A 26665-nucleotide genomic window follows, 5' to 3' on the forward strand; every position below is an offset into this window, starting at 1 on the left:
ATACTTTTAAACTGAATAAATGTAACTGTTTTCACAATTATCAGTTTATGCTGAGTCTAAATGGATTTTGAAAATATTCAAATATTCAAATATAACCATGGCATGATTTTGACGGCAAAAATCTGTCCCGTTTTTTTAATTCATGCATGACTTGACAAATATAAATTGCATTAAGTTTATTATTATATTAAAATTAAAACTGTGTAATCCAGAACGATGGAAATTCGATGTACAATTCAAAAACATAAATGTAATTTTTAGGCCTACATTTTTTTTTATCGTTCTGATGCGATTTACTTAAATCTATTTGTTCCAAACTATGCTATTAATATTATTTTGACGTAATCTTCCATACATTAAAGTAATTTTTTTACCTCTGAACAAACTTAAATCTCCAACCAAACGAAAAGAAAAAGTTTAAAGCGTCTTTCTGGTCAAAAATGATTCCGCCCATGTAGCAGAACTGCATGAAAACGAGCAGCGTGAACATTCTACAAAACGTCTCTTTTTGTGTTCGACGGAAAAAAACAAAGTAGCACGGGTTTGGACTGTAAATAATGACGACTGGCCGAACTTTTCCTTTAGGGTTACGAAACATGACGTGTTTTGTTTGAACTAAAATACACAAATGAAACGTTTTCATGTGGCTGTAAGTGATTCCAGAAACAGCTGTATGACGTCACAGGGAGGTAGAGCGATAAATAGCCAACGCCAGACTCAAACACCAGCACTATCGGTGAGCTGATCGGCCCGTGAAGCGTCTGAGTCTTTGGGGAGACGAGATGGCATCCCCAACGCACCGGTCTTTCCCAGAGAACGGCACTAATGTTCAGTTCCTCACAGTGTGCTCTGGCTGCAGGTGTGTGTGTTAATGTTTCCCATCAGTGTGTTCTGTCCGTGTGCTGCTTCACTGCTTGCTCTGCTTGAGTCTCTCGATGTGGTGGCAGAGTTTGAGCGCCGGTCCCAGCTTCAGACCCATGTACTTCATCACCATGTCGCTCCTCAGTAACATCAGAGCTTTCCCGTCGATCTCCTGCAGACGGAGTTTTAACACAGTTAACTCTTTCCACGCCGAACACGGAATTTTCAGTTATTCATGAGACGGGTGCTGCGTCCCAATTCACATACTATCTAAAAATACTATTCACATACATACTAAAAGAAAAAATAAGTTTCTGGGGTATATTTGTAGCTATAGACAATAATACATTGTATAAATAAAAATGATAAATTTGGGATAATATCCAAAAATAATTAGGATATTGATATTTAGTACATTTCCTACAGGAAATACATAAAAACATAATTCTTGATTAGTAATATGCATTGCTAAGAGTTCATTTGGACAACTTTAAAGATTATTTTTTTTCAATATTTTGATTTTTTTCAAAATTCCAGATTCCAGATTTTCAAATAGTTGCATCTCAGACAAATATTGTCCTCCTAATAAACCAGACATCAATGGAGGGATGATTTATTCATCTGTCAGATGATGCATACATCTCATTCTCAAAAGAATTGACCCATATGATTGGTTTTGTGCTCCAGGGTCACAAATAGTGTTAAAAAATAGAATTAGTATGTCCCAAATTATAGTATGTTAAGAAAGAAAGGAGTTAACTGGTGTGAAGGCCACTGACGTGTTTTCTGAAGAGCTCTGCGTGTGGAGCCAGCGCTGTTGGGTCTGCGTCCCGCACAAACTGCATCACTTCCTCTATGGACCAGGAAGACGGGCTCCTGCCGGGGATTCTGGGAAGGTCGGCCGGTGTCTCAGGACCCGTGGTGGAGCTGGCGGCTGAGAGAGAGAGAAAGAGAGATGCTAACGTGATTATGTAATGTGTTTTCTTCTTTGATGCTTCTGTCAGGTTTTCTGAGACGTTTCTGAAATGTTACGGAGATGTGAAGAAGGTCTTAAAGGTGACGTAACATGAAAAAAACAAGACGTGCTCTTCTGAAATAGAATATATATTTTAATATGGTTATTTCTGTCAACATTTTGATACTAAAATGGTTCATATATTAAATAACCACGTGAAAAAATATCTATTTTTTATGATGCAGTGAATGAAATGCTTTACAAATGATTTATTTTACAACAATAGACATTCAAAACGGCATGCAAATAAATATAAATGGTATAAATATTTTTTTTTGCTAAATGTATGTGTACATCATATATATATATATATATATATATATATATATATATATATATATATATATATATATATATATATATATATATATATATATATATACATGTACATATATAATACTAAAATATATCTATCTCCAAAAATATTAAAGTGAATAAAGTCTATACTCATTTAATATTATATTAAATTTACAAAAAAAAATCTGAGCAGTATTTGCCACAAAGAAAACATTAGCATGCACATAAATATATACTAATACATGTAATACTGAAATAATTTCTTGATTTTAAGAGATTTTAAGTCAATATTTCAATAATTTACCACTTACATGACATATTTAATCTTTATCTTTATTTTTTTATTGTTTCTTAATTATTTTTTTTTATTTAATATATTTATAGATTTTTTTTTTTTAAATCATTTATTTTTTATTTATAATGAAAACATTTACAACATTTAACTAATAAAACAATTCAAACTCTCGGTTCTAATGACAGCTGATTTGTGATTATATGGGTCTGCAACAGGTTTATTATTACTAACTGAAACTAAAACCCATAAAAAGCTTTTTTGAAATTTTATTTCAGCTTTATTTCTCATTTTCATAGTTCATTTACTATACTGAAAATATAAATTAAAAATACTGACATCTAAAAAGCAAAAAAAAAAACTACAACTTGAAATAAATATCTAATAATTATATTAGATATCATCTCAGTGACGTCTCACCCTCCACTCGTCTGTGTGTCTGTGTGACGGGGTTGGAGGCCTGTCTGCGTAGAGGCGGGCCGTTGCCGTGGTAATACGGGCTGCTGGGTGGTGATTGGTACTCTGAGGTGCTTCTCAAGGTCTGTGGGCGGGGCGTCATGGAATTAGAGGCGGAGTCCATGAAGCGCTGCTCCTTCAGTAATCCATTCTGCTCTGGAGGAAGAGTCTCCGCTACACACACACACACACACACACACACACACACACACACACTCTTCATAATTCAACAGAAATTCTGGTCCTTCTTTATATTCGGTAGTCTATGTGTTTGCTGTACCATCTGACGGGTGTGTGTGTGTGTGTGTGTGTGTGTGTGTCTGTGTGTCTGTGTTTGCTGTACCTTCTGACGGGTGTGTGTGTGTGTGTGTGTGTGTCTGTGTTTGCTGTACCTTCTGACGGGTGTGTGTGTGTGTGTGTCTGTGTTTGATGTACCTTCTGACGGGTGTGTGTGTGTGTCTGTGTTTGCTGTACCTTCTGACGGGTGTGTGTGTGTGTGTCTGTGTTTGCTGTACCTTCTGACGGGTGTGTGTCTGTGTGCAGGAGCTTCGGGGAGAGAGGAGCGCAGTACGGCGGAGAGTCTCTGGAGATCCGCTTCACACCTCTGCTCAGAGACGGACCGTCTGACAACATCTCCTCTTTAACTACACAAAACATATCACATCAAAAATAACATAATCATCAGTCATTTACTCTCAAATCTGTAAGAATGACACAAAAGAGTTTAGACGTTTGTCATCAGTGTTATTTTAGTATTATCTACACACCAGTTTAATAGTATTATAATAGTACTGTATTAATATTTTTACAGTTTGGCGTTGCTTTTGTCATTTTATTAGTTCTTAGTTTTATTTACAATATATACTAATTCATTTATTACTATTTTAAATTGGCTTTTATTTTTATCTTATCAGATTTAATTTTTTTATGTGCTTTGTCATTTTCCATATTTTTGTATTATTAATATAGTATTATATTATTTATTCTTAATTAGAATAAATATTTTTAATGAGCTTATAATAATTTTATATTTAATATTTTAATTTTTCATTAGTATTTTCTTTGTTAAAATGTTAATGTTTTGACATTTTTTGTATTCTTTTGAAACAATTATATTATTTATTAATATTCTATATTAGTTTTTACTTTCAGTTTCATTTAAATTTGGTTTTGGTAGTTTTCCGTTTTTTTTTTAATAATTTTGCGTTTGTCATTTTATTTAGTTTTAGTACTATTTATATACCATTATGTATTTATGAATATTCTAAATTAGCTTATTTTCATAATTTATTTAAGTTTTAGTTAATTAATCGATTTTTTTATATACTATTTTAGGATGTATAAATATTTAGATTTCTTTATTTGTTTAATTGTAATTAAAATGTAGAGTGTCTTATTTCATAAATTTTATTTCATAAATTTTATTTTATTTTATTAATATTTTGAAACGTCTTGTATTGATATACATTTATTTTGGTTCATTTTTTACCTTGTATTTTATTTAATATTTACTTTCCTCTTCAAACAAAAATGATTTTTAATAGTTTTAGTCAACAATACTTTAGTTAACATTTGGCCTAACAACTTAAGCAACTTCAATTCACAGCATCAGAATACCAGACACTCTTGTGGCCAGTCTGAGCCTGTAAATGTACCTGATTTAGCGCGGTCGTAGGTGTTGTGTGGACTGAACGGTTGACTGCTGAACAGATTATCACACTGAAGGTGTCGACACACTCGCTCCAAGAAGCGCAACACAAACCCGGCGCTCGACGCTGACGGCAGCTTCACCAGCCGCTTCCCACCATCTGTTCGGACTAGAGAGACAAACCAGCACTTCATTATTGTGAGTGTTTAAAATCAGACTGAATCAGATTTGTTGTTAAGCACTCATCAGTACCTCTGACCACCTCTCCTCCGCCGCCTTGGCTCTGCAGGCACCCCAGAAGCACTTTGGGCTGGTACGCACAGTCCAGACAGGCCTGAACCGTCTGCTGCAGAACCAGATTCACCGCCTCCGGCCCGAAGTGATCCGGCAGTCTCTGAACCTGTTTACGGTCCAGATGTGGGCCACAGTTCCCATGTTTGTTCACATATACGCACACTAATGGAAACGGAGAGGACAGGCGTGTGTAAACATTACTGTACAGAAAAATTATGACCAAATCCAATTAAAACTGATTATTTTGGTTATATATTTTATATATATTGTGTTTAGTCTACTTTAATGTTTATGTGGTCTGATAATTGTGGTTTTATAGTCTGATTACTGCAGCTATAATGTCTGATTATTATGGTTATGTAGTCTGATCAAGGTGGTTATATAGTCTGTTACTGTAGTCATGCTGTCTGATCATTATGGTTATCTACTCTTATTAGTGGCTATATAGCCTGATTACTGCAGTTACTGTATATAGTCTACTTATTATGGTTATGCAGTCTGATAATTGTGGTCATATTGTCTGATTACTGTAGTTATGTAGTCTGATCAAAGTGGTTATATAGTCTGATTACTGTAGTTACAATGTCTGATTAGTGTGGTTATATAGTCTTACCAAAGTGACTATAGAATCTGTATATAGTCTACTTATTATGGTCATGCAGTCTGATAATTGTGGTCATATTGTCTGATTACTGTAGTTATGTAGTCTTATCAAAGTGGCTATATAATCTGATTACAGAGGCCATATGGTCTGATAATTTTGGTTACATAGTCTGATTACTGCAATTACTGTATATAACCTACTTATGGCTATGCAATCTGATCAAGGTGGTTATATAGTCTGATTATTGTAGTCATACTGTCTGATCATTATGGTTATCTACTCTTATTAGTGACTATATAGCCTGATTACTGCAGTTACTGTATATAGTCTACTTAATATGGTTATGCAGTCTGATAATTGTGGTCATATTGTCTGATTATTGTGGTTATGTAGTCTGATCAAAGTGGTTATATAGTCTGATTTCTGTAGTTACAATGTTTGATTATTGTGGTTATATAATCTTATCAAAGTGGCTATATAATCTGATTACAGAAGCCATATGGTCTGATAATTGTGGTTACATAGTCTGATTACTGCAATTGTTGTATATAAACTACTTATGGTTGTGCAATCTGATCAAGGTGGTTATATAGTCTGATTACTGTAGTTACAATGTCTGATTAGTGTGGTTATATAGTCTTATCAAAGTGACTATAGAATCTGTATATAGTCTACTTATTATAGCAGTCTGATATAGTTATGCAGTCTGATAATTGTTGTCCCATTGTCTGATTATTATGTTTATGTAGTATTATCATAGTGGCTATATAGTCTGATTATTAAGGAGGTATGGTCTGATAAATTTGTTTCCAAAATCGGATGAATGTAGATATATATGTCTGATTATTGATTATAGTCTGAATTCAATATAGTCGGATTATTGTGGTTATTTAGTCAGATAATATAATCTGGTCACTGTGACTATGTTGTGTGATTATTTTGGTTAAGCAGTCTGTTTACTGTAGGTATATTGTCTCTATTTGGTTATGTGGTCTGATTATTAGGTCCTATGGTCTGATAATTGTGGATTTTGATCACTTAACTTTTACAGTCTTCTTATGGTTACGTAAACAAATTATTGTGTTTAGATACCTCTGTTAAAACAAGCTGACCACTGTGGCTACATAGCCTGGTTATACACAGAAATTTCTGGTTATGTATTCATACTGTGTTCAAGAAGTCAGATTTGCCTCTCTTTTGTTGCACACTAGCAGGTATATTTGTAAAGAAACTCATTTTATTACCAGTAGACACCACAGATGAGGGGGATCCCAAAGGAGAGAGACCCTCGCTGGGCATCTGAGTCATGGGGACCCTGGAGTCTGAGCTAGTTGCTATAGACATGGCACTCTGGAGGAGTCTGGGTTTCCTCTGAGAAACAAAAACACAATCTGCTAAAGTATTTCACCAAATGACACCCTCCACAACATTATCTAATGTGACAGCCCTTCAAAAATCCACACAAATGTCCTTTAATGCTACCTTGTGGCCCGGTTTAGGTCCCCTCTTCTTGTATGGACGCAGGGGATGCTGGGAAATGGGCGTGGTTTGGGGCATGGCTTCTCCTTGATCTTCTAGTTCCTGGGCTGCAGTGGACACAGCCAGGGCTTTCAACAGCGCGAGGGTCTCGCTTTTTGGCCGCCGTCCCCTGATGCCCTTCCGCACGGGGAGTTGAGGAAGAGGAGTCGGCAGGCGGTAAGGAGACGGCATGGAGCGCCGGGGCGGTTTAGGGTTAGAGGAAGAGGACGAGGAGGAAGGTGTAGGACCTGGCTTTGAAACGCCGACTGCAAGATGAAAAAAATAAAGGGAAATTTAAATAAAAAAAAAATGTTTATGTAGTCTAATCATAGCTGTAATATAGTCTACTTATTATGGTTAAAGTCTGATTACTGTAGTTATATAGTCTAGTTATGTGGCCTTATTATTCTTGTTATATAATCTGATTCCTGCAGTAACAAAATATAATCTAGTTATGATTATATAGTCTGATCATTGATGTTACATAGTCTGATTACTGTGGTTTCTATATATAGTCTACTTTCATGGTTAAATAGTCAGATTAATGTGGCTATAATCAATTTACAGTTATATGGTCTGATTATTGTGGTTACATAAACTGATTACTGCAGTTGTTATATATAGTCTAAGTATTATCGTCATATATAGTCTTGATTGCTGAAGTAACTATAGAGTATATAGTCTACTTTTATGGTTATATAGTCTGATTATTGTGGTTATGTAGTCAGATCATAGTGATTGTTACATAGTCTGATTACTGCAATTATTTTATAGTCTACTTATTATGGTTAAAGTCTGATTACTGTGGTTATATCATCTACTTTTATGTGGTCTTATTATTGTGTTTATATAATCTGATTCCTGCAGTTACAAAATATAGTCTACTTATCTTGATTATATAGTCTGATTATTGAGGTTATATAGTCTGATTACTGAAGTTACTAGTATATATAGTCTACTTTTTGTGGTTATATAGTCTGATTACTGAAGTTACTAGTATATATAGTCTACTTTTTGTGGTTAAATAGTCAGATTATTGTGGTTATCTACTTACGGTTATATGGTCTGATTATTGAGGTTATATAGTCTAATTACTGAAGTGACTATATATAATCTATTTTTTATGGTTAGTCTGATTATTGTGGTTATAATAAATTTATGGTTATATGGTCTGATTATTGTGGTTACATAATCTGATTACTGCAGTTGCTATATATAGTCTAATTATTGTGGTTATATAGTCTGATTACTGCTGTAACTATATATAGTCTACTTACGGTTATATAGTCTGATCATAGAGGCTATATAGTCTGATTATTGTGGTGGTATGGTCTGATAATTGTGGTTACTTATGGTCATTTAGTCTGAATACTGCAGTTACTGTGCATAGTCTAATTATATTGCACAATCTAATTGTCTGATTGTTGTGTTGGCAATGTTGTCTGATTGTTGTGGTTATATTATGTCATCATTTTGGTTATCTAGTCTTGGTTAAGTAGTTTCGTTATGTTTATTGTTAGATTACTAGGTGTTATGGTCTGATGAGTTTGGTTTTACAGTCTGATTACTGAAGTTCTATTGTAAATTTATGGTTATATAGATTATTTTGGTAGATAACTGTGGCAGTATAATCTCAGTGTCATGCATCTGATTATTTCACGAACCTGTCACAATGTGATGCATACAAAGAGTCTGTTATTGCATGTTTCTTTGATATTTATTGCTAGACAACAGGACCTACATCCCAAATTTTAGTAACAAATATCACAAAAATAGCAGATAAAATACTTTCATTTAGAATTAATATAACATATTTAGAACAGCTCATATAATATTTAATATGGCCTCCATTTGTTATATAAACAGGAGCCTTATATTGTAGAATACACGTGGAAAGTGTGCGGCCAAACACACACACACACACACATGTTGGTATATGTGGTTTATGGGGACTCTCCATAGGCGTAATGGGTTTTATTCTGTACAAACTGTATTTTCTATTGCCCTACCCCAACCCTACACCTAAACCTAACCCTCACAGGAAACTTTGTGCATTTTTGGATTTTCAAAATGACTAATTCTGTATGATTTATAAGCATTTTGAATTACAGGGACACTAAAAATTTCCTCATAAACCACTTCCTCATTGTAATACCTGTGTCATACCCATGTCATTATACAAATTTGTGTCCTCATTAACCACATAAACAAGCTCTCTCTCACACACACACACACACACACACACACTTAAATCTGAACACATACTGTCCTTTAATGCACAGTGAGGGCCCTATTTTGCACCCAGCGCAATTGACTTTGTACACCGACGCATGTGTCATTCCTAATTTGCACCCACGCAAAGCGCGCTTTTCCCTCCACAGAAGCACGTCGCTAAACTAGTGAATGAACTTGCGCTCCCTGGGCGGTTCAGCGCAAAAAAGGAGGCGTGTTCCGGCGCATACAATCCCTGGTGCTATTTTGCTGTTCCATTAAACAATTGCGCCACTGACCAGAAAAAACCTAGTCTAAAGTCAGTGGCGCGCTGCGCGTTGTTCATTATGCTATTTTAAGGGCGCATGCTTGACCATAATGTATAGCGTGCACAACGCGCATACACTTTGCTCATGTAATCTACACAGATGCAACAGTTATTTTTGCAAATCATAAATTGTTACACTAAAAAAATATGAACACATGAGATGACGGAAATCATTATGGTGTGCCACGAAGATGTGAAAAAATAGGCATGCTGCATAAATCTAGCTTACAAATTATTCAGGCTAATTGTAGTAATGAAGGATCAGACCTGTTTGCCCAATAGTAGCAAGACATATATGTATATAAGGACATCTGACAAATTGGTTTGTCCGTCAAGAACCAGGAAAAAAATTGATGAAACAATTGTGGCTATTTCCTCCCACGCCTGTTTAACCGACGCTATTTTGGGTGGGTTTCTCCCATCCCCATACAACACAACTTCTCTGTCTTTCACTGCTCTTACAAGAACATCAGTCTCCTCGGCTGTGAACCGCTCCTGGCGTGCGCCTGGTAAATACGCCATAATAATAGCAATCCATAATGGAACTTGCGCACCTGCTTTTAAAGGGAATGTTGGGTGACGCTCTGATTGGTTTATTTCACGTTACGCCCAAACCACACCTATGAATAATGAAGCTACTTCAGACCAACCCATTTTAGATTTGCGCCGGGCGCAAGAGCCATTTATCCCGCCGGGAAAATAGCAACAGCGCCGAGACCCGCCCACAAAGTTACTTGCGCTTCGCGCTTTGACACTTGCGTTTCAGATCGTTAAAATATGGCCCTCAGTGTGTCATCAGTGTGTGGCTGTGGATACGAGTGCATGTTTACCCTAAATAACTCCAGTAACTAAATTAGAGGACGTGCTGGAGGAAAAAGAGTTTGCTAGAGATCTGACACGCTTTACTCAAGCATATGGCAGCGATCACACAGACAGGCTTGAGTTTTAACATGACCCACTACCCTACAGTACAACAAAAACATTGTTAATGCAACTGATTGCTCCTGAATTTTCAGCATCATTACTCCAGTCTTCAGTGTCACGTGATCCAAGAAAACTTGTTGAAAAACATTTTTTTTTTTTTTTTTTGTGGAAATCGTGATGGATTTTTTTTTTCAGGGTTCTTTGATGAATCGAAAATTCTAAAGAACATTTATTTGAAATAGAAATCTTTTGTTACACTATATATGTTTTCACTGTCACTTTTGATCAATTTAATGCATCCTTGATTATTTACAGTTATTATTTTTTTTTATAAATTAGGCACGTCCCACCTGAATGCCACAAAGCACAGAAAATAATCCCACGCTCATTAAAACATTTCATGCAGACTTCTAACTGAAGAGACTCCTCATTTAATGTTTTCGGTCTGTCTGATGTGTGTGTTTCAGTTAAACGCTTTTTTCTAGTCGTAGGTCTTTACTGTAAACACTCTTACCACTTTTCCTCTCCGTCTGTCCCATTTCTCTGGTTATTCTCCATCTTTTCTCACAGATGTGCGATTTGTTTATTTTCACACAAACTCTCGAATCCCTCCTGACCCGCGCGGCTCGCTCGCTAATTATCTCATTTACACATAATTACTTGGATGGGCTACAAAAAAACAAACAGCGCAGGTCATTCCATATTATCCAGATCCAAAACAAATCCTTTAAACAAATGTCAGTAATTCGCAGAACAACATGCGGCGCGGAATTACAAACACTGCAACGCGAGATCCGGAGGTTTGTATAATTTGGGGGAAATTTTCTGCAAACTCCAAATGAATTCCAGCTGCGGCCGAATGAACATTAATGGAAACATGTATATCATCATCTATGGCTCAGACTGAGTCCATTCAAAACACCAGATCTGGATCAAATCCAAGCTGATTCATGACTTCAGTGTGTGTTTCATTTTACAGATCATTATAAAACGTTTCTGGATTCTGTTCAGTCAAATAAAGCGTTTTTATTACTTTCACGATCCATTCTTGTTAGTATGAGAGTGAAATGTTCACCTTCAGTGGCAAAAATTACATTATTTATTGCACACAATATACTGTAGGTGCAATCTAGATCTAGCATACTGGCAATCCCAATCATAAGCTATATTTTTGTGTGAAAATTTAAAAAGATTAAATATGGATCGCAAGTCCGAAAACCCAGTCAGATGCATCAATCTCAGATGCAATTATATAATTAATCATATTATCATTACTATAGATGAAAAGCTTCAACTTAAATGAAAATGAGAAATGTTGCATTGGCCACTAACTGAAAAAATATATGTTAAAGTTGAAGTTAGAAATATATATAAGCATATAACAAATTTACTAAAATGTAATCCATATAAATGAAAGATTATATAAATATAATAAAACTTAAAATAAATCAATTCAAAATCCTAAATTATACTGTAATAGTTAACAAATAATGAAGCTGACTGAATGTTGAAGTACTAAAATTACTAAAACAAATAGAAATATATATATAAAAAACACTAATACAAATGACAAAAGCATAAAACAAAATTACTAAAACTTAAACAAAATTAAAAATAAAAACACAAATAGTTTAAAATATTATTATGTATTATAGCTCTAAATAACACGGAAGCTATCACATTAAATTCTTCTTCTTCACTCTTTTTTCGTTTTGTTTTAATCAATATATTTCTATTTTATTTCACGCCAGATGAGGTCTGAGTTTAGGCCAGATGGAAACGTACCACAGAACAGACCAAATGATGATTGCATTAAGTTTTAAAGGCAGAAACGGTAAAGGAAGACGCTTTAAAACCTCTCTGAGAAACAGACAGCCTTGATTGAGACTGAAGGAAAGTGTTCTCATCTCAGAGGATCACGTGATCCTGAGGGGGTTTCTGGGTAAACGGTGGTGTTTCAGAGAGCTGTAGCGCGCCCTGCTGCTCACACAAGCAGTTACACCTCGTTACTTTCTTCCTTTTTACCAGAATACAGAAAAGCACAGGAACCAGAGGCGTTTTAGTGTTATTTATATGATATCACAGTACTTATACTATTTTGAGTTACCTTTTTAAAAATAGAATTACAGTTTTTAAGTAATAACATTATTTGTTATTTTTACACTTCCATTTGGCTTTCATTTATTTTTATCTCAGTTCTAGTTTTACTCGTTTTAGTTCTTAACTTTTTTTTTTTTTTTTTTTACAGCAGTAAGCCGTCAAGGCATTTAGTTTTGATGCACTAAGTAACTTTTTGTCTTCTAATGATTAATGAAAACAACTGCATTCATCTTGACTAACAATTTGTTGTATTATGGTTTTTCATATTTTGAATTTGTTTTTATTTTTATATTTTCTGTTTTCATTTGAATTTTAGTTAACATTCTAGTAATTGGGGCAATTTTGTTGAATATTTCTCTATCTATCTATCTATCTATCTATCTATCTATCTATCTATCTATCTATCTATCTATCTATCTATCTATCTATCTATCTATCTATCTATCCCACTATCTATCTATCTATCTATCTATCTATCTATTTTTTTTTATTGAGTTTTAGTTTTGAGGGAATGAGAAATGTTGCACTGACAATTAGCTGAAATAAAATAAGTTTGCTAAACCAAATTAAAAATCCATTAAGCTTTATCTAAGTTGACTTTTCACCAGGTTCAGTCCAGTGCTATGTTATCATTATGATATGATATTGTTTATGATTATTTATTTATTTATTTTTATTTTTTTTTGTAATTTTGCTCCGTGTTTTTGTCATTTTTATTATTATTTAGTATTAACTTTATTTCAGTTACATACATATTTTAGTACATCAATTTTGGGTTTTTCTGCTTTATTTAATTTAATTTAATTATTTACTTAATTTTTTAAAAATGTAATATGTAGTGTTTATTTTCATTTTTAGTTGGTTTTTCTTTATTTTTTTTCTTTATGTTTTTTTTTTTTTTTTATGGCTTTGGTGGGATATTAACCTACAACCTTCCCAGACCAAAACTCAGAGATGCAAACATGTAAGAGGGAAAAAAGCTGACAACATTGCGTGAATCTGAGGCATGCTCCACACCAGATTTCTAATAAAGATATTTACTTTACATGCTTTACAAAAAAAAAAAAAAAAAATTGCATCTTTTTGCAACATTTTATAAAAATCAAGAATGAATATATTTGATCAAAATCCCATGTTATAAAAGATAAAGTGCTATGCATGCTATTAAAGACAATACTGGCTGATTAGACAGCAATCTCTCTCTCTTCACCGATTCCTCACCTCAGAGCTCAAATGCATCCAATACGACCCTCTAAGAGAGTTTCTGAAGTACAGAGTAAAGGTTTGTGAAGCGGTCACTCACTGCTGTTTCCGGGCGGCTGCAGGCTGTGTTTGGTGACCGAGCACCAGCCCACGGGGAAGATGTCCCTGGAGTCATAGTGGCACCAGTAATCGAACGCCCCCCTCCAGCCGTCGAACATCACGAACACCTCTTCCCCCTTCACCTTGCCGATGGTGGCCGGACAGATCAGGTACGGGTTCTTCTTGTCTACGGCCTCCAGCTTCATGCCGGGCTTGAAGCCGTTCTGAGGCGGCCGCAGCGGCTCCTGACGGAAACACAGAGCGTCAGTGTCAGAAAAACCTTTTAATGTGATTGCATGATGTGACTCTCTCTCTGAAGAGGTCCAGAACCTTTTTAAATGCCGTGGCAGGTGCTATTTCTGCTCCATTAAGGGTCCTCAGGAGAAACATGGGCCACGACGAGGCGTTCATCCTGAACCCTGAGGAAACGAGGGAGAGACGCAGTTATTATCAGGGATTCTGCTCCAGTGTGACCACATTCATCTCCAAAGTGGAAGACGGCAAAAGAGGAAGTAAAATGAGAAAACACTATATAATTTCCTGCAACAGACCAATGTTGTAAAAAATAAATAAATAAATAAAATAAATAAATAAAAAAAAACTAAAAAAAAAAAAACTGTAATTAAAATAGTGTAAAAATCTAATGGAATATATTTAAAAAATATTATTTTCATTTAGTTCAAGTTGAAGTACTAATATTACTACAAGTAAAACAGAAATACATTTAATAAAGTCTAAATAGGCATAAAAAACTAAACCTACACATTCTAAAAGGTAGTAATAAAATATAAGAATTATTATATTTAATTATTTAATTATTTAATTATTATATTATTATATTATTATTATAAGTATTAATTGAAACAGGAAGGCAGGTGACATTAGAGAACAGGATGTAATTTCTATTTAATTGCTATTATCGTTAACTAAAATTAACAATAAATACAGAAAAACATTTGTCACGTGAAATAAAACAAACATTAATAGCAATAAAAAAAGAAAGAAATATATATATATATATTTCAGTTAGTTGCAAAGGAAAATTTTACATTTTTGTTCGGTTTAAGATGAAGTGCTAAAATAAAAAAAAATAAAAAAACATAAAATAATAGAAAACACTAAAATACACAGTAAAATTGCAAAAACTAACTAATATGTAAACTAAAATTAAAATGATGGGAAACGAGAGAATAAACAAAGCTAAATTATTAAATTTTTGTTTAGTTTAAGATGATGTCCAAAAATCTCTAAAACTAAAATAAAACTAAACATTTTAATAAACAGTAACAAATAAAATTGAAAAAAAAAAAAAAAAAAAAAAAAAAAAAAAAAAATATATATATATATATATATATATATATATATATATATATATATATATATATATATATAAAAAATTATGAATTATATTATATGAGGATTAAAATAAATATAAATAAATACTAATAAAACCGGAAGAAAGGCAACATTAAAGAAGAGGATATAATTTACGTTAATTGAAATAAAACATAAAAAAACCTACACTTGTTTGACATAAACATGAATAAAAACTAAATAAACATACTCTAAAAAAAGAAATGGAAACAGAAAATCTAAAATGAAACCGAAAACAACAAACTAAGACTACGGTAGTGTTATAATGATACTCAAGTAACACAGACCTGTGGAAAATTAAGCTAAAAATGAAGACGGACGATCGCTCTGAAAAACAGCCTTATGGAAATAACAGGCAGCTGCTATATTTGTTCACTTGTTTGTGTAAAACACTGACTCAGCATTAGATGATTCATTCTTCTAAGATTAGCTGTTGAGAGGAAGTGACATCACTCGTACCCAGCGGCGGCTGCAGCATGTCTCCGTTCTTCTCGCAGGTTCCGATTGGCTGGATGTCGGCGGAGTCGACCAATCGCCAGAAGTCGTTGGTGCTGTCGCTGCCGTCCAGACGGAGGCGGAGCCTCGCGCCCATCAAGCCCATCACCGTGGCGATGCAGGTGGAGGTGGAGTTACGAGGGTCCCGGGCCTCCAGCTTCATCCCCACCTTAAACTCGTTTGAGGGAGGAATCCGAGACTGGAGAACAAACATAATTATTTTACTGATTTATTATTGATTATAAAATACCAATCTGAAAAATATACACTACGAGTCAAAAGATTTTGAACAGTAAGACTCTTCTGCTCACCGAGCCTGCATTTATTTGATTAAAAAATACAGCAAGAGCAGTAAAATTTTAAAATATTTTTAATATTTAAAATAACTGATTTCTATATGACTATATTTTATAATGTGATTTATTCCTGTGATCAAAAAGCTGTATTTTCTGCATCATTCCTCCAGTCTTCAGTGTCACATGATCTTCAGAAATCATTCTGAGATGCTGATTTGCTGCTCAAGAGATATTTATTAATATTATTATGTTGAAAACAGCTGAGTAGAATTTTTTCATGTTTCTTTGATGAACAGAAAGTTTAGAAGAACAGTATTTATCTGAAATATGAATCGTTTGTAAGTCTTTATTATCACTTTTGATCAATGTAAAGCATCCTTGCTAAATAAAATAATTAATTCAATTAGATCAGATAAATGCTGATCTTTGAATCTTTCTATTCATCAAAGAATCCTGAAAAAAATGCACTTAACTATTTTGAATATTGATAATAATAATAATAATAAATCTTTATTGAGCAGTAAATCATCATATTAGAATGATTTCTGAAGGATCATGTGACACTGAAGACTGAAGTAATAATGCTGAAAATACAGGAATAAATTACATTAAAAATATTAAAATAAAAAGCAGTTATTTAAAATAGTAAAGTTATTTCATTAAAAATAATTATATATATATATATATTTAAAAAAATGTATCGTTTCTTTTCAGAAACTTCTCACTGCTAGTGATAAAAAAGCTAAAGTTAGCATGTGTGTTTTTTGTTTGTGTGTCATATTTGATCCATCAGGTTTTTATGGCTCATACCATCTGATATAGTGAGAATATGGAGGAAATGGTTAAATTAAAATTAAATATATGCATTTAGCAGACACTTGACTTACAGTGCATTCAGGCTACATTTTAAACCTAACATGTGTTCCCTGCGAATTGAACCCACAACCTTGCGCTGCTAACACAATGTTCTTTCACTTGAGCCACCAGAATACAGGGTTAAAGTGTTTTTATTTTTATTTTATTTAAAATAACTTGAAATGCTCTTTAAAGACGGCCGAACCATCATCGCCTCACCTGTCTGAAGCAGCCGGGAGGAGCGGGATCAGACGAGGTCTCTTTCAAATACTCCTCCCATGAGAATGACTCCGTCACTATAGCAGAGAAACACACCGATGCTTCACAAACTCACGACGATCGCGTACAGCACTTAAAGTTCAGAGTCTTTACCTTTGACTGGTCCAGGACCTGTGAGAGACATGCTCCGGCTCACTTTATCCTTCTTACTGTCTTTGTGATCTGCAAAAGAGAAATGAATTTTGAAGTACGGAAAAGTCAAGGCTTGAATATCATGTACTGGATTTCCGATCATAATGTTCAGCTGAAGAAAGAAAGTCGTAGAGGTTTGTAAATGATGAATGCATTATCACTTCTGGGAGAAGTTGACAGTGTCAGGGGGAACACTTTACAAGCAACTCAAGTTATGTAATTACGTTTTTAAGTAACTAGTAAAGTAATGCATTTCTTTTTAATAAAAAAAGAAAAAGATTCAGTATTCCTCAAAATGAGTAAAAATTAAAAAGCTAAATCAGAATATGAATAGGGTTGGGAAATCGAAAATTGATTACAATTCTAGAATTGGACAATTAAGTTCAGGACACTTAAGTTCTGGAATTGGACACTTAAGTTCAGGAATCAGATACTTAAGTTCAGGACACTTAAGTTCTGGAATTGGACACTTAAGTTCAGGAATCAGATACTTAAGTTCAGGACACTTAAGTTCTGGAATCGGACACTTAAGTTCAGGAATCAGATACTTAAGTTCAGCACTTAAGTTCTGGAATTGGACACTTAAGTTCAGGAATCAGATACTTAAGTTCAGGACACTTAAGTGCTGGAATCGGACACTTAAGTTCAGGACACTTAGGTTCAGGAATTGGATATTTAAGTTCAGGAATCGGATACTTAAGTTCAGGACACTTAAGTTCTGGAATTGGACACTTAAGTTAAGGAATCGGACACTTAAGTTCAGGACACTTAAGTTCTGGAATTGGACACTTAAGTTAAGGAATCGGACACTTAAGTTCAGGACACTTAAGTTCAGGAATCGAACACTTTAGTTCAGAACACTTAAGTTCAGGAATTGGACACTTAAGTTAAGGAATCGGATACTTAAGTTCAGGACACTTAAGTTCTGGAATTGGACACTTAAGTTAAGGAATCGGACACTTAAGTTCAGGACACTTAAGTTCAGTAATCAGATACTTGAGTTCAGGACACTTAAGTTCAGGAATCAGATATTTAGGTTCAGTAATCGGACACTTAAGTTCAGGACACTTAAGTTCAGTAATCAGATACTTGAGTTCAGGACACTTAAGTTCAGGAATCAGATATTTAGGTTCAGTAATCGGACACTTAAGTTCAGGACACTTAAGTTCAGTAATCGGACACTTAAGTTCAGGACACTTAAGTTCAGGAATCGGATACTTAAATTCAGTAATCGAATATTCAAGTTCAGTAATCGGAAACTTAAGTTCAGTAATCGGAAACTTAAGTTCAGGACACTTAAGTTCAGGAATCAGACACTTGATTATTATTCAAAAATTTCACGTGATTTTGCAGCTCTTTGCAGTTTTTATGTGGCCTACTGATTTTTGTGTATTGTTTTCAGCTGCAACTAAATGTTTTGCAATAATGAGGCACAGGATAAATATGTTTGATATAATTTTTTAACCACATTGGAATCGATACAATTTGAACAATACCAACGCTAAATATGACGCAAACCTGCAATAATTAAATATGTTAAATAAGACATTATTTAATATTATTGTGTATTTAATCACATTTTATTTAACTTTCTTTGCTGCTGACATGTGATGATCCAATTCAACCAAACTAAGCAAAAAGGACACATTTATGTTTCATTTTTGTCATTGCTGAATAGTGTTGAACTTTCTTCACCTGTCTTATATTCTTCATGCAATTTGTTAAAGCTGCGCTCTACTGTACAGACATGAATTTACGGAGTCGTATTTATTTCACTTTTATTCTGAAAAGGAAGCAAGCCCTGCCCAGATTTAAAAAGTGACTCAAAAGTAACTTAACGCATTACTTTCCATAAAAAGTTACTAAGTAACGTAATTAGTTACTTTTAGGGGAGTAACACAAATTGTAATACATTACTTTTAAAAGTAACACTCCCCAACACTGGAAGTGAAATCTGTAAGTTACTCTCTGGATGTTTTTTACCTTTCAGTGCGGTTCGGACCATGTTTAGCATCGGCTGCTGTATGAACGTCCCGAGCAGTCGATCTGTGAGACACACAGAGATCATGCAGATCTGTCAAGTGGACATCTCTAGTTCATCAGGCATGTTTATAATTCAAAATATGTCTCTTAAGTGAGATGCATTTAACATTGTAGCAGAATTTATGAAAACATGCATAGCTTTTATGCTTGAACTGCTCCAATAATTGGATTATTCTTTATTATACTTTAATTTACAAATGGGTCATGGTTATGGAGAACCAAACCTGCAGAAATTTGAAAGTAAAAAATAAATAAATAAATAAAAATAAATACATAAAGGTAATACAAATTAATTAGATTTGTTTTATTAATTTTTTTTTTTTAATCTAGTTTCCAATTGTTAAATGTATGCATTTATTTGTAATTTATGCAGGTTTGGTCCTCCATACATGGGGCATGAATTATTAATTAGAATATTCTTTATTATTGTATTTGTTTTAAAATAATTAATAGCACCAAATTACCTTACACATTTGTGTTTGTGTGTATATATTTATATATTTTATATTATATATATAACTTAGCATCGAAACAGTAAATCATTTCTATTAAAACACAAAACAAATCTTTTAAATTGTGAGTAATTAAAAATATTAATTTAAATAAAATAGAATGTATTTATTTTTGCTGCATTTTAATATAATATACAATTTGATATTTATATATATTTTATATCAATTTTTTTTATATATATAATGCTTCTTTTTAAACAATGTGGATGAAATCTTATGAAAACACCAAAAGAATTATACATAAAAATAATAACATTTACACAGTTCATCACAAAACGTACAGTCACTGATCCTTGAGGAAGAAAGACACAATTTTAAAGATTAATTTTTTTAAGTGTGTAAATAAAGTTTTTGTCATAAAGCTTCATCTCAGTAGAAATGCCATGTTCAGGATTCTTATAAAAGATAAGAGATCATCATCTTGCATTTTCAGTAATATATATATTGCAGTTAAAACACAAACATCCCGAAGCGTTTCATGGTACAGGACACGGATCTCTCTCTTACGAGACATGAAACAGAAAACACACTCTCTGCTGAGGGATGGAAACTTCCCAAAACACACAAGCACACACACTTCAGTTCAGCCGCCCACAGAAACACACACTTCCTTCTTACAGCCAAGAAACGCAGAGCATCTAATGAGCAAACTCTGCCACGGAGCGCTTCTGACACGAACGTGACAACGAGAGACGAGTCGTATTAGATCAGTAATTGATTCCACACGCCGGCAGACAATTATAGGCTGAAGAAATGAGTTGGTTATTTATGTCACGCAATTAAAGAGTTCATTCCTCTGACCTTCAGTTGTTCAGTCGCTCTCTTTCACTCTGACTCTCTGCTGATGTCTCCTTCTCAGCTTTCACATTCACAGAATAATGTGAGTGTTTCTGTGCTAAAGCACTCATTTCTCTCTCAGAACAGGGCATTTATTGATGAATAAAACCAAAACTATTCATTACTTTACATTTACATTTAGTCATTTAGCAGACGCCTTTATCCAAAACGACTTACAAACGAGGACACTGGAAGCAATCAAAATCAACTAAAAATATATATAAAGACACACACATACATTATATATTTTGGAAATCTTTACATGTATATATTTATATTCATATAATCTATATTATATATATATATATATATATATATATATATATATATATATATATATATATATATATATATATATATATATATATATATATATAATATAGATTATATGAATATAAATATATACATGTAAAGATTTCCAAAATATATAATGTATGTGTGTGTCTTTATATATATTTCACTCTCTGCTGAGGGATGGAAACTTCCCAAAACACACAAGCACACACACTTCAGTTCAGCCGCCCACAGAAACACACACTTCCTTCTTACAGCCAAGAAACGCAGAGCATCTAATGAGCAAACTCTGCCACGGAGCGCTTCTGACACGAACGTGACAACGAGAGACGAGTCGTATTAGATCAGTAATTGATTCCACACGCCGGCAGACAATTATAGGCTGAAGAAATGAGTTGGTTATTTATGTCACGCAATTAAAGAGTTCATTCCTCTGACCTTCAGTTGTTCAGTCGCTCTCTTTCACTCTGACTCTCTGCTGATGTCTCCTTCTCAGCTTTCACATTCACAGAATAATGTGAGTGTTTCTGTGCTAAAGCACTCATTTCTCTCTCAGAACAGGGCATTTATTGATGAATAAAACCAAAACTATTCATTACTTTACATTTACATTTAGTCATTTAGCAGACGCCTTTATCCAAAACGACTTACAAACGAGGACACTGGAAGCAATCAAAATCAACTAAAAATATATATAAAGACACACACATACATTATATATTTTGGAAATCTTTACATGTATATATTTATATTCATATAATCTATATTATATATATATATATATATATATATATATATATATATATATATATATATATATATATATATATATATATATATATATATATATATTTAGTAAAATATTGTATGTTTGTGTATTTATATATACATAATAAATATACACAGTACACACACGTATATTATATAAACAGAAACTTTTATTTTAGATGAGATTAATCGTGATTGTTGCGCACTAATATACATATATATATAAATACACACACACACACACACACACACATATCTTAATTAATTTCACTAAATTGAAATTCACCAAAGTAATTAAAGTAACTAAAATAACAAAAAATAGCTTCAAAAAAAAAAAAAAAATACATTCAATATAAAAAGTAAATGTATTTTATTTCAGATAGTTGCCAAACCAATATTTCTCATCTTTTTTTAGTTTAACTTTACGTACTAAAAGAGTTAAAACTAAAACTGTACAAAATATTTGCATTACTTGAAATAAAATAAGCATTAAATTAGAAAAATAATTTATTTTAAATTCAGATTGTTACCAAGGTAACATTTCTCATGTTTATTTAGTTTAAATTAAAATAATAAAATAACTCAAACTAAATACACCAAACCTAAGGAAAACTTAAAAACTTATAAAAAACTTATAAAAATTACAAAAACACACAATACATTTTTTTCAAAATATCAGTAAAAACTATTCAAATTATATTATCAATAATTATAAAAAAATAAACATTTCTCTTTTCATTTCAGTTAAAGTACTAAAAAGTAAATAAAAACTATATATACATAAAAAATTTAAGAAAACATACAACAAAATTAAAACAGGAAATATAAAATAAATATAATTCTAAATATTAACGAAAACAATTTAATGTAAAATGGTTATGTAAATACTGTCCAACAGTTTAATTTTAACTAAATTTACAATTACTGTAAAAATTATTTTATGCAAATTATTATTTATCAAATTACACACACTAGCATTGCTCATGTTTCATAAATGAGATCAAATTTGTGCGAAAAAGGTTGTAAAATCTGTTGTCAAATATTTTTATATATACATTTTATATATATTTTTTTTACTGCATATTTAATAGAAATATGCTGATGTAGCGGGAAAATTTGTTAGTTAATTTTTCGTCTGTGAGATCAAAGGATCCTTAATTAAAACAACAGCATCTCTAATGATGTGTGCGGGGTCAGAGGTCATCGCTAATTGATCCTCCTGCTAACGAGTCGTTTCCCCACAGACTCCTGACCCAGTGATCCCTGCGAACTATTCCTGAATATGCTCATATTTCAGCTATAATTACTGAAATCATATAAATAATTATTATATAAATGAATACAATCAGAACATCCTTAAAATTCATAAAAGAATCATTCACCAAAATTATAAACTAAATATGCATGAATCTCATTAAATGCAACTTTCACCTCAAATTCAAAAGAAAAAAAACTATTTTTATCATGTTTTTTCCTTCTTTTGATAAAAAAATATTTTTAGCTTTAAGAAACTTGATAACTTGCTTTAATACTTAAGCTTGAAAGTAGGAGTAAATTTCATGAATTGTCAGCACTTCAGACTAAAGCAGCACTTTGTGAAGCTTGATAAATACAGAGCCTGATTCTCAGACACGTCTCATAATGTTATTGTAGATTTATGGTTTTCTCTTCATCAGAGAGTAAACCTGAGAGAGGAATCGACGCATGCAGCGCTAAAAAAACACATTATTCGATGCAAATCATTAGGCAAATGACTCACTTATTCCATTACACACACACACACACACACACACACACACACACTTGTTTAAAAAAAAATATGCTAAGAATCATCTATATATATATATATATATATATATATATATATATATATATATAGATAGATAGATAGATATATAGATAGATAGATATATATAGATATATATATATAGATGATCCTTAGCATATTATTTTTTTTAAAAGTGTGTAACAAAAAGCAGTTAAACACATGCTGAACATACAAATAAGCAGAATATATAAGAAATATATGCGAATAAATGATTGAATGCAACAGTTTTCATGAACAAAACTTTAACACTTCCTTGAAAAATATTTTCATTGAATAATTTTTTTTTTTTTTATGTTTTACAAGAAATACTATTTCAGTCATTGTTCATTTATTCATATATATTTAACATTCATGGTTAACAAAAATGGCCAAAAGTTTGATAAAACAGAATTTAATATCACAATTACTGTAAAAAGATATTAATGAACAAATTATACAAAAACTTAGATCCACTTTATGCAAATAAGTTTTTACTAATAAATCTTACTTAAGAAACGTATTAATGACTTTTGCCATCAAATATTTTAAATCAGTCGATCAATTGTTTTAATATTTTTTTTATATTAGAAAATGTTTATTAAATATTAAATATAAAGTAAATTTTATATTGAATTTATCAAATAGAAAGTAATTAACATTAAAAATTACTATTACTGTTTTATTAAATGAACATCTCTTTTGACTCTCCTACAAAGGGTTTTTATCATAATAACATATATCCCATAATTCCCACCGAGATTCCCAGAGAAAACCCTGCTCTATCAGGAATCCCTCTGATCTCAACATTCCCAGAGGCATCACATTCCCGAAATGAATCCTCCCCCAAAAACACAATTATATTAATTTATTCACCCGACTGACGACATCCACAATCATTGATTCTCAGAAAAGCTTTGTTTGCTCAAGTCTGATTCACTGATTGACAGGTGGGCGGGGCTTAGTGGCGTGACTGGGTGTGGTGGGCGGAGTTTGTGTGTGTTTCTCTCCCTTTTCATCATTTATAACAACAAACATGCGCATGCTCAGGACTGCTTTCATTTGTGTGTTTGATTTCAAGCGGTTTGCATCATACAGCTCTCCTCTCTCTCTCTCTGTTCTCCATCACAGACACGCTCCAGACTAAACACAGCTACCTCCACCTGATTCACTTCACAAACACACACCTGCACACACTCATTTATCATGCTGAACAGCTCACAGCTTCTACATTTATAAAAAATAAAATAAAATAAAAGATTCGGAAAGTTTGAAGGAGATCCCATGTTCACTTATATCATTTTATTCCTACCAAAGTATTACAGTTATCAAACATGTAAACAAATATTTGATCCCTTATGGTTGGTATGGATTAAAAAAAATAAAATAAAAAAAGAATAATAATATTATATATATATATATATATATATATATAAACAAGAATTAAGACATTTATAATAAACACATCTAAAAATAATATTGTCAATAAATATTATTAATTATTATAGAAACAAATTATATACTTAAATACACATGAAATGTATTATAATTAAAAATTAATAGATTTTGTTTTACATATATTTCATATATTTATTCATACATATAGTGCATATCATATTTTATTATAATATATAGTTGTTAAAAGGTGTAATGTATAATTGTAAATAATCAATTGAAAACACTTGAAGAAAGAATAACTATTATAGATAGCAGCTGTTAAGTCAGAATATCATAAATACATAAAAATGACTAATTCATATATTTTTTTTATATTTTTTTCATTTGATCCTTTGGCTCGTATTATGGGACAGAGATGGTAATAGATACTATGCTAATCTGATCCATAATATAGTATTTAATAATTACTATATACATTACTGTGAAAGCGGTAATAAACGGGTAATACTGATATAACAACGCAATAAATAAATAAATAAATAGATAAATAAATAATTAAATAACTTAAACATGAGTGTGTTTACAAACGCCTGAGATTGACAGCTGATATTAAGCAGACGTCATCAGCGATGACGACATCAGACACATCATCAACAATATGATCAATAACGACGAAAAACAACACATCTGCGCGTTATTTGACCAGCTTCGTCAGGATCCACGGACACTTCAGAAATAACAACATGAATAATGAATAATGAATTACGTGAATAATCGCCAGCAGCACAGAAAGTGCTGAACATCAGGCAAAATAAACGCCGAAATTATCATATCTAGTCTTTAAAAAAGCTCTCCGTTGCCATCTGATATAACGACTAGTATCATAACGCGCGGGAGAAAATAAAACAAGTGGAGAAATGTCGACCCACCTTCGCGATTTTGTCGAAATGTAGACAGAATTCAGCACTTTTCGCAGCTCTCCGTCGCCATGTTTGGGTCAGAACTGCGCATGCGCAGACGCACAGCAGCGTCGCGTGCTGCTTCTCGCTCAGACGCACACGTTTGTTTTTCTACATCCAGAAAACATAATACTCTATTTATTAAAATGAATTGAATTGTAAACACGGTTTACATTAAGCTTATTATAATTATTTAATTAGCAATTAATTAATTGGTTATAACCAGTTATAACGCAAGCAAATTTTAGATATCAAGAAGATGTTTTTATTGTTTTAATACATGCGCCAGTGTAGTTTGTAACTAGACTGCTAACAATATATGTTCTAAGGACGTTTTGCTTTTGTTCCCATTTACGTGTGCCGAGTGAAACCGTTAAGAACGCGTATCTTTTTTTTGCAAACGTTAAGGGAACATTACATTTTATGATTTTGTAAACATTAAAATAGCTTACCTTTTGAACGTTATTTGGACAAATAATAGCGTTCTAGATAAATCTAGACGAACTAAAACGTTTCAGAAATAAAACGTTGCATAAATGATGTATAAATGTTTTTGTGCTGACGTTGTGAGAATGCTGTTGAAGACCAGATCACTCTGAACGAACGTTCTAAAGTGTCACGTGCGTTCCTGGTTTTGAGAGAACTTTCAGAACGTTAGTAGAACGTTTCTTGTTAGTTTGGTGTTACAAACGCACAATGACGTTTGAATTTTTATTTGGGGCACAGAAATCACAAAAAAAAATTCTAATATAGGTTACATATAACACAG

General features: G+C 32.6%; 1 protein-coding gene across 2 annotated transcripts; it reads right to left on the reverse strand.

Moving 5' to 3' along the window:
* Window positions 1–423: 423 nt before the first annotated feature.
* LOC113041228 (polycomb protein SCMH1-like) lies at window positions 424–25945 on the reverse strand. 2 transcript variants are annotated; one of them, XM_026199646.1, is made up of 15 exons: window positions 25867–25945; window positions 19265–19327; window positions 17243–17311; window positions 17090–17166; window positions 15684–15918; window positions 14181–14269; window positions 13852–14095; window positions 6950–7251; window positions 6712–6838; window positions 4822–5025; window positions 4577–4738; window positions 3437–3565; window positions 2886–3095; window positions 1641–1795; window positions 424–1033 (listed from the first exon to the last, which is right to left on the reverse strand). In XM_026199646.1, the coding sequence occupies exons 2-15, from the start codon at window positions 19293–19295 to the stop codon at window positions 908–910; spliced, it is 2160 nt and encodes a 719-aa protein (XP_026055431.1). In that variant the 5' UTR covers window positions 19296–19327; window positions 25867–25945; the 3' UTR covers window positions 424–907. The 2 variants fall into 2 exon arrangements, with proteins under 2 accessions (XP_026055431.1, XP_026055432.1); XM_026199647.1 differs by lacking the exon at window positions 19265–19327.
* Between the last annotated feature and the right edge of the window lie 720 nt (window positions 25946–26665).

This window comes from Carassius auratus, chromosome 23, assembly GCF_003368295.1.
Source record: "Carassius auratus strain Wakin chromosome 23, ASM336829v1, whole genome shotgun sequence".
Taxonomy (NCBI): Eukaryota; Metazoa; Chordata; class Actinopteri; order Cypriniformes; family Cyprinidae; genus Carassius; species Carassius auratus.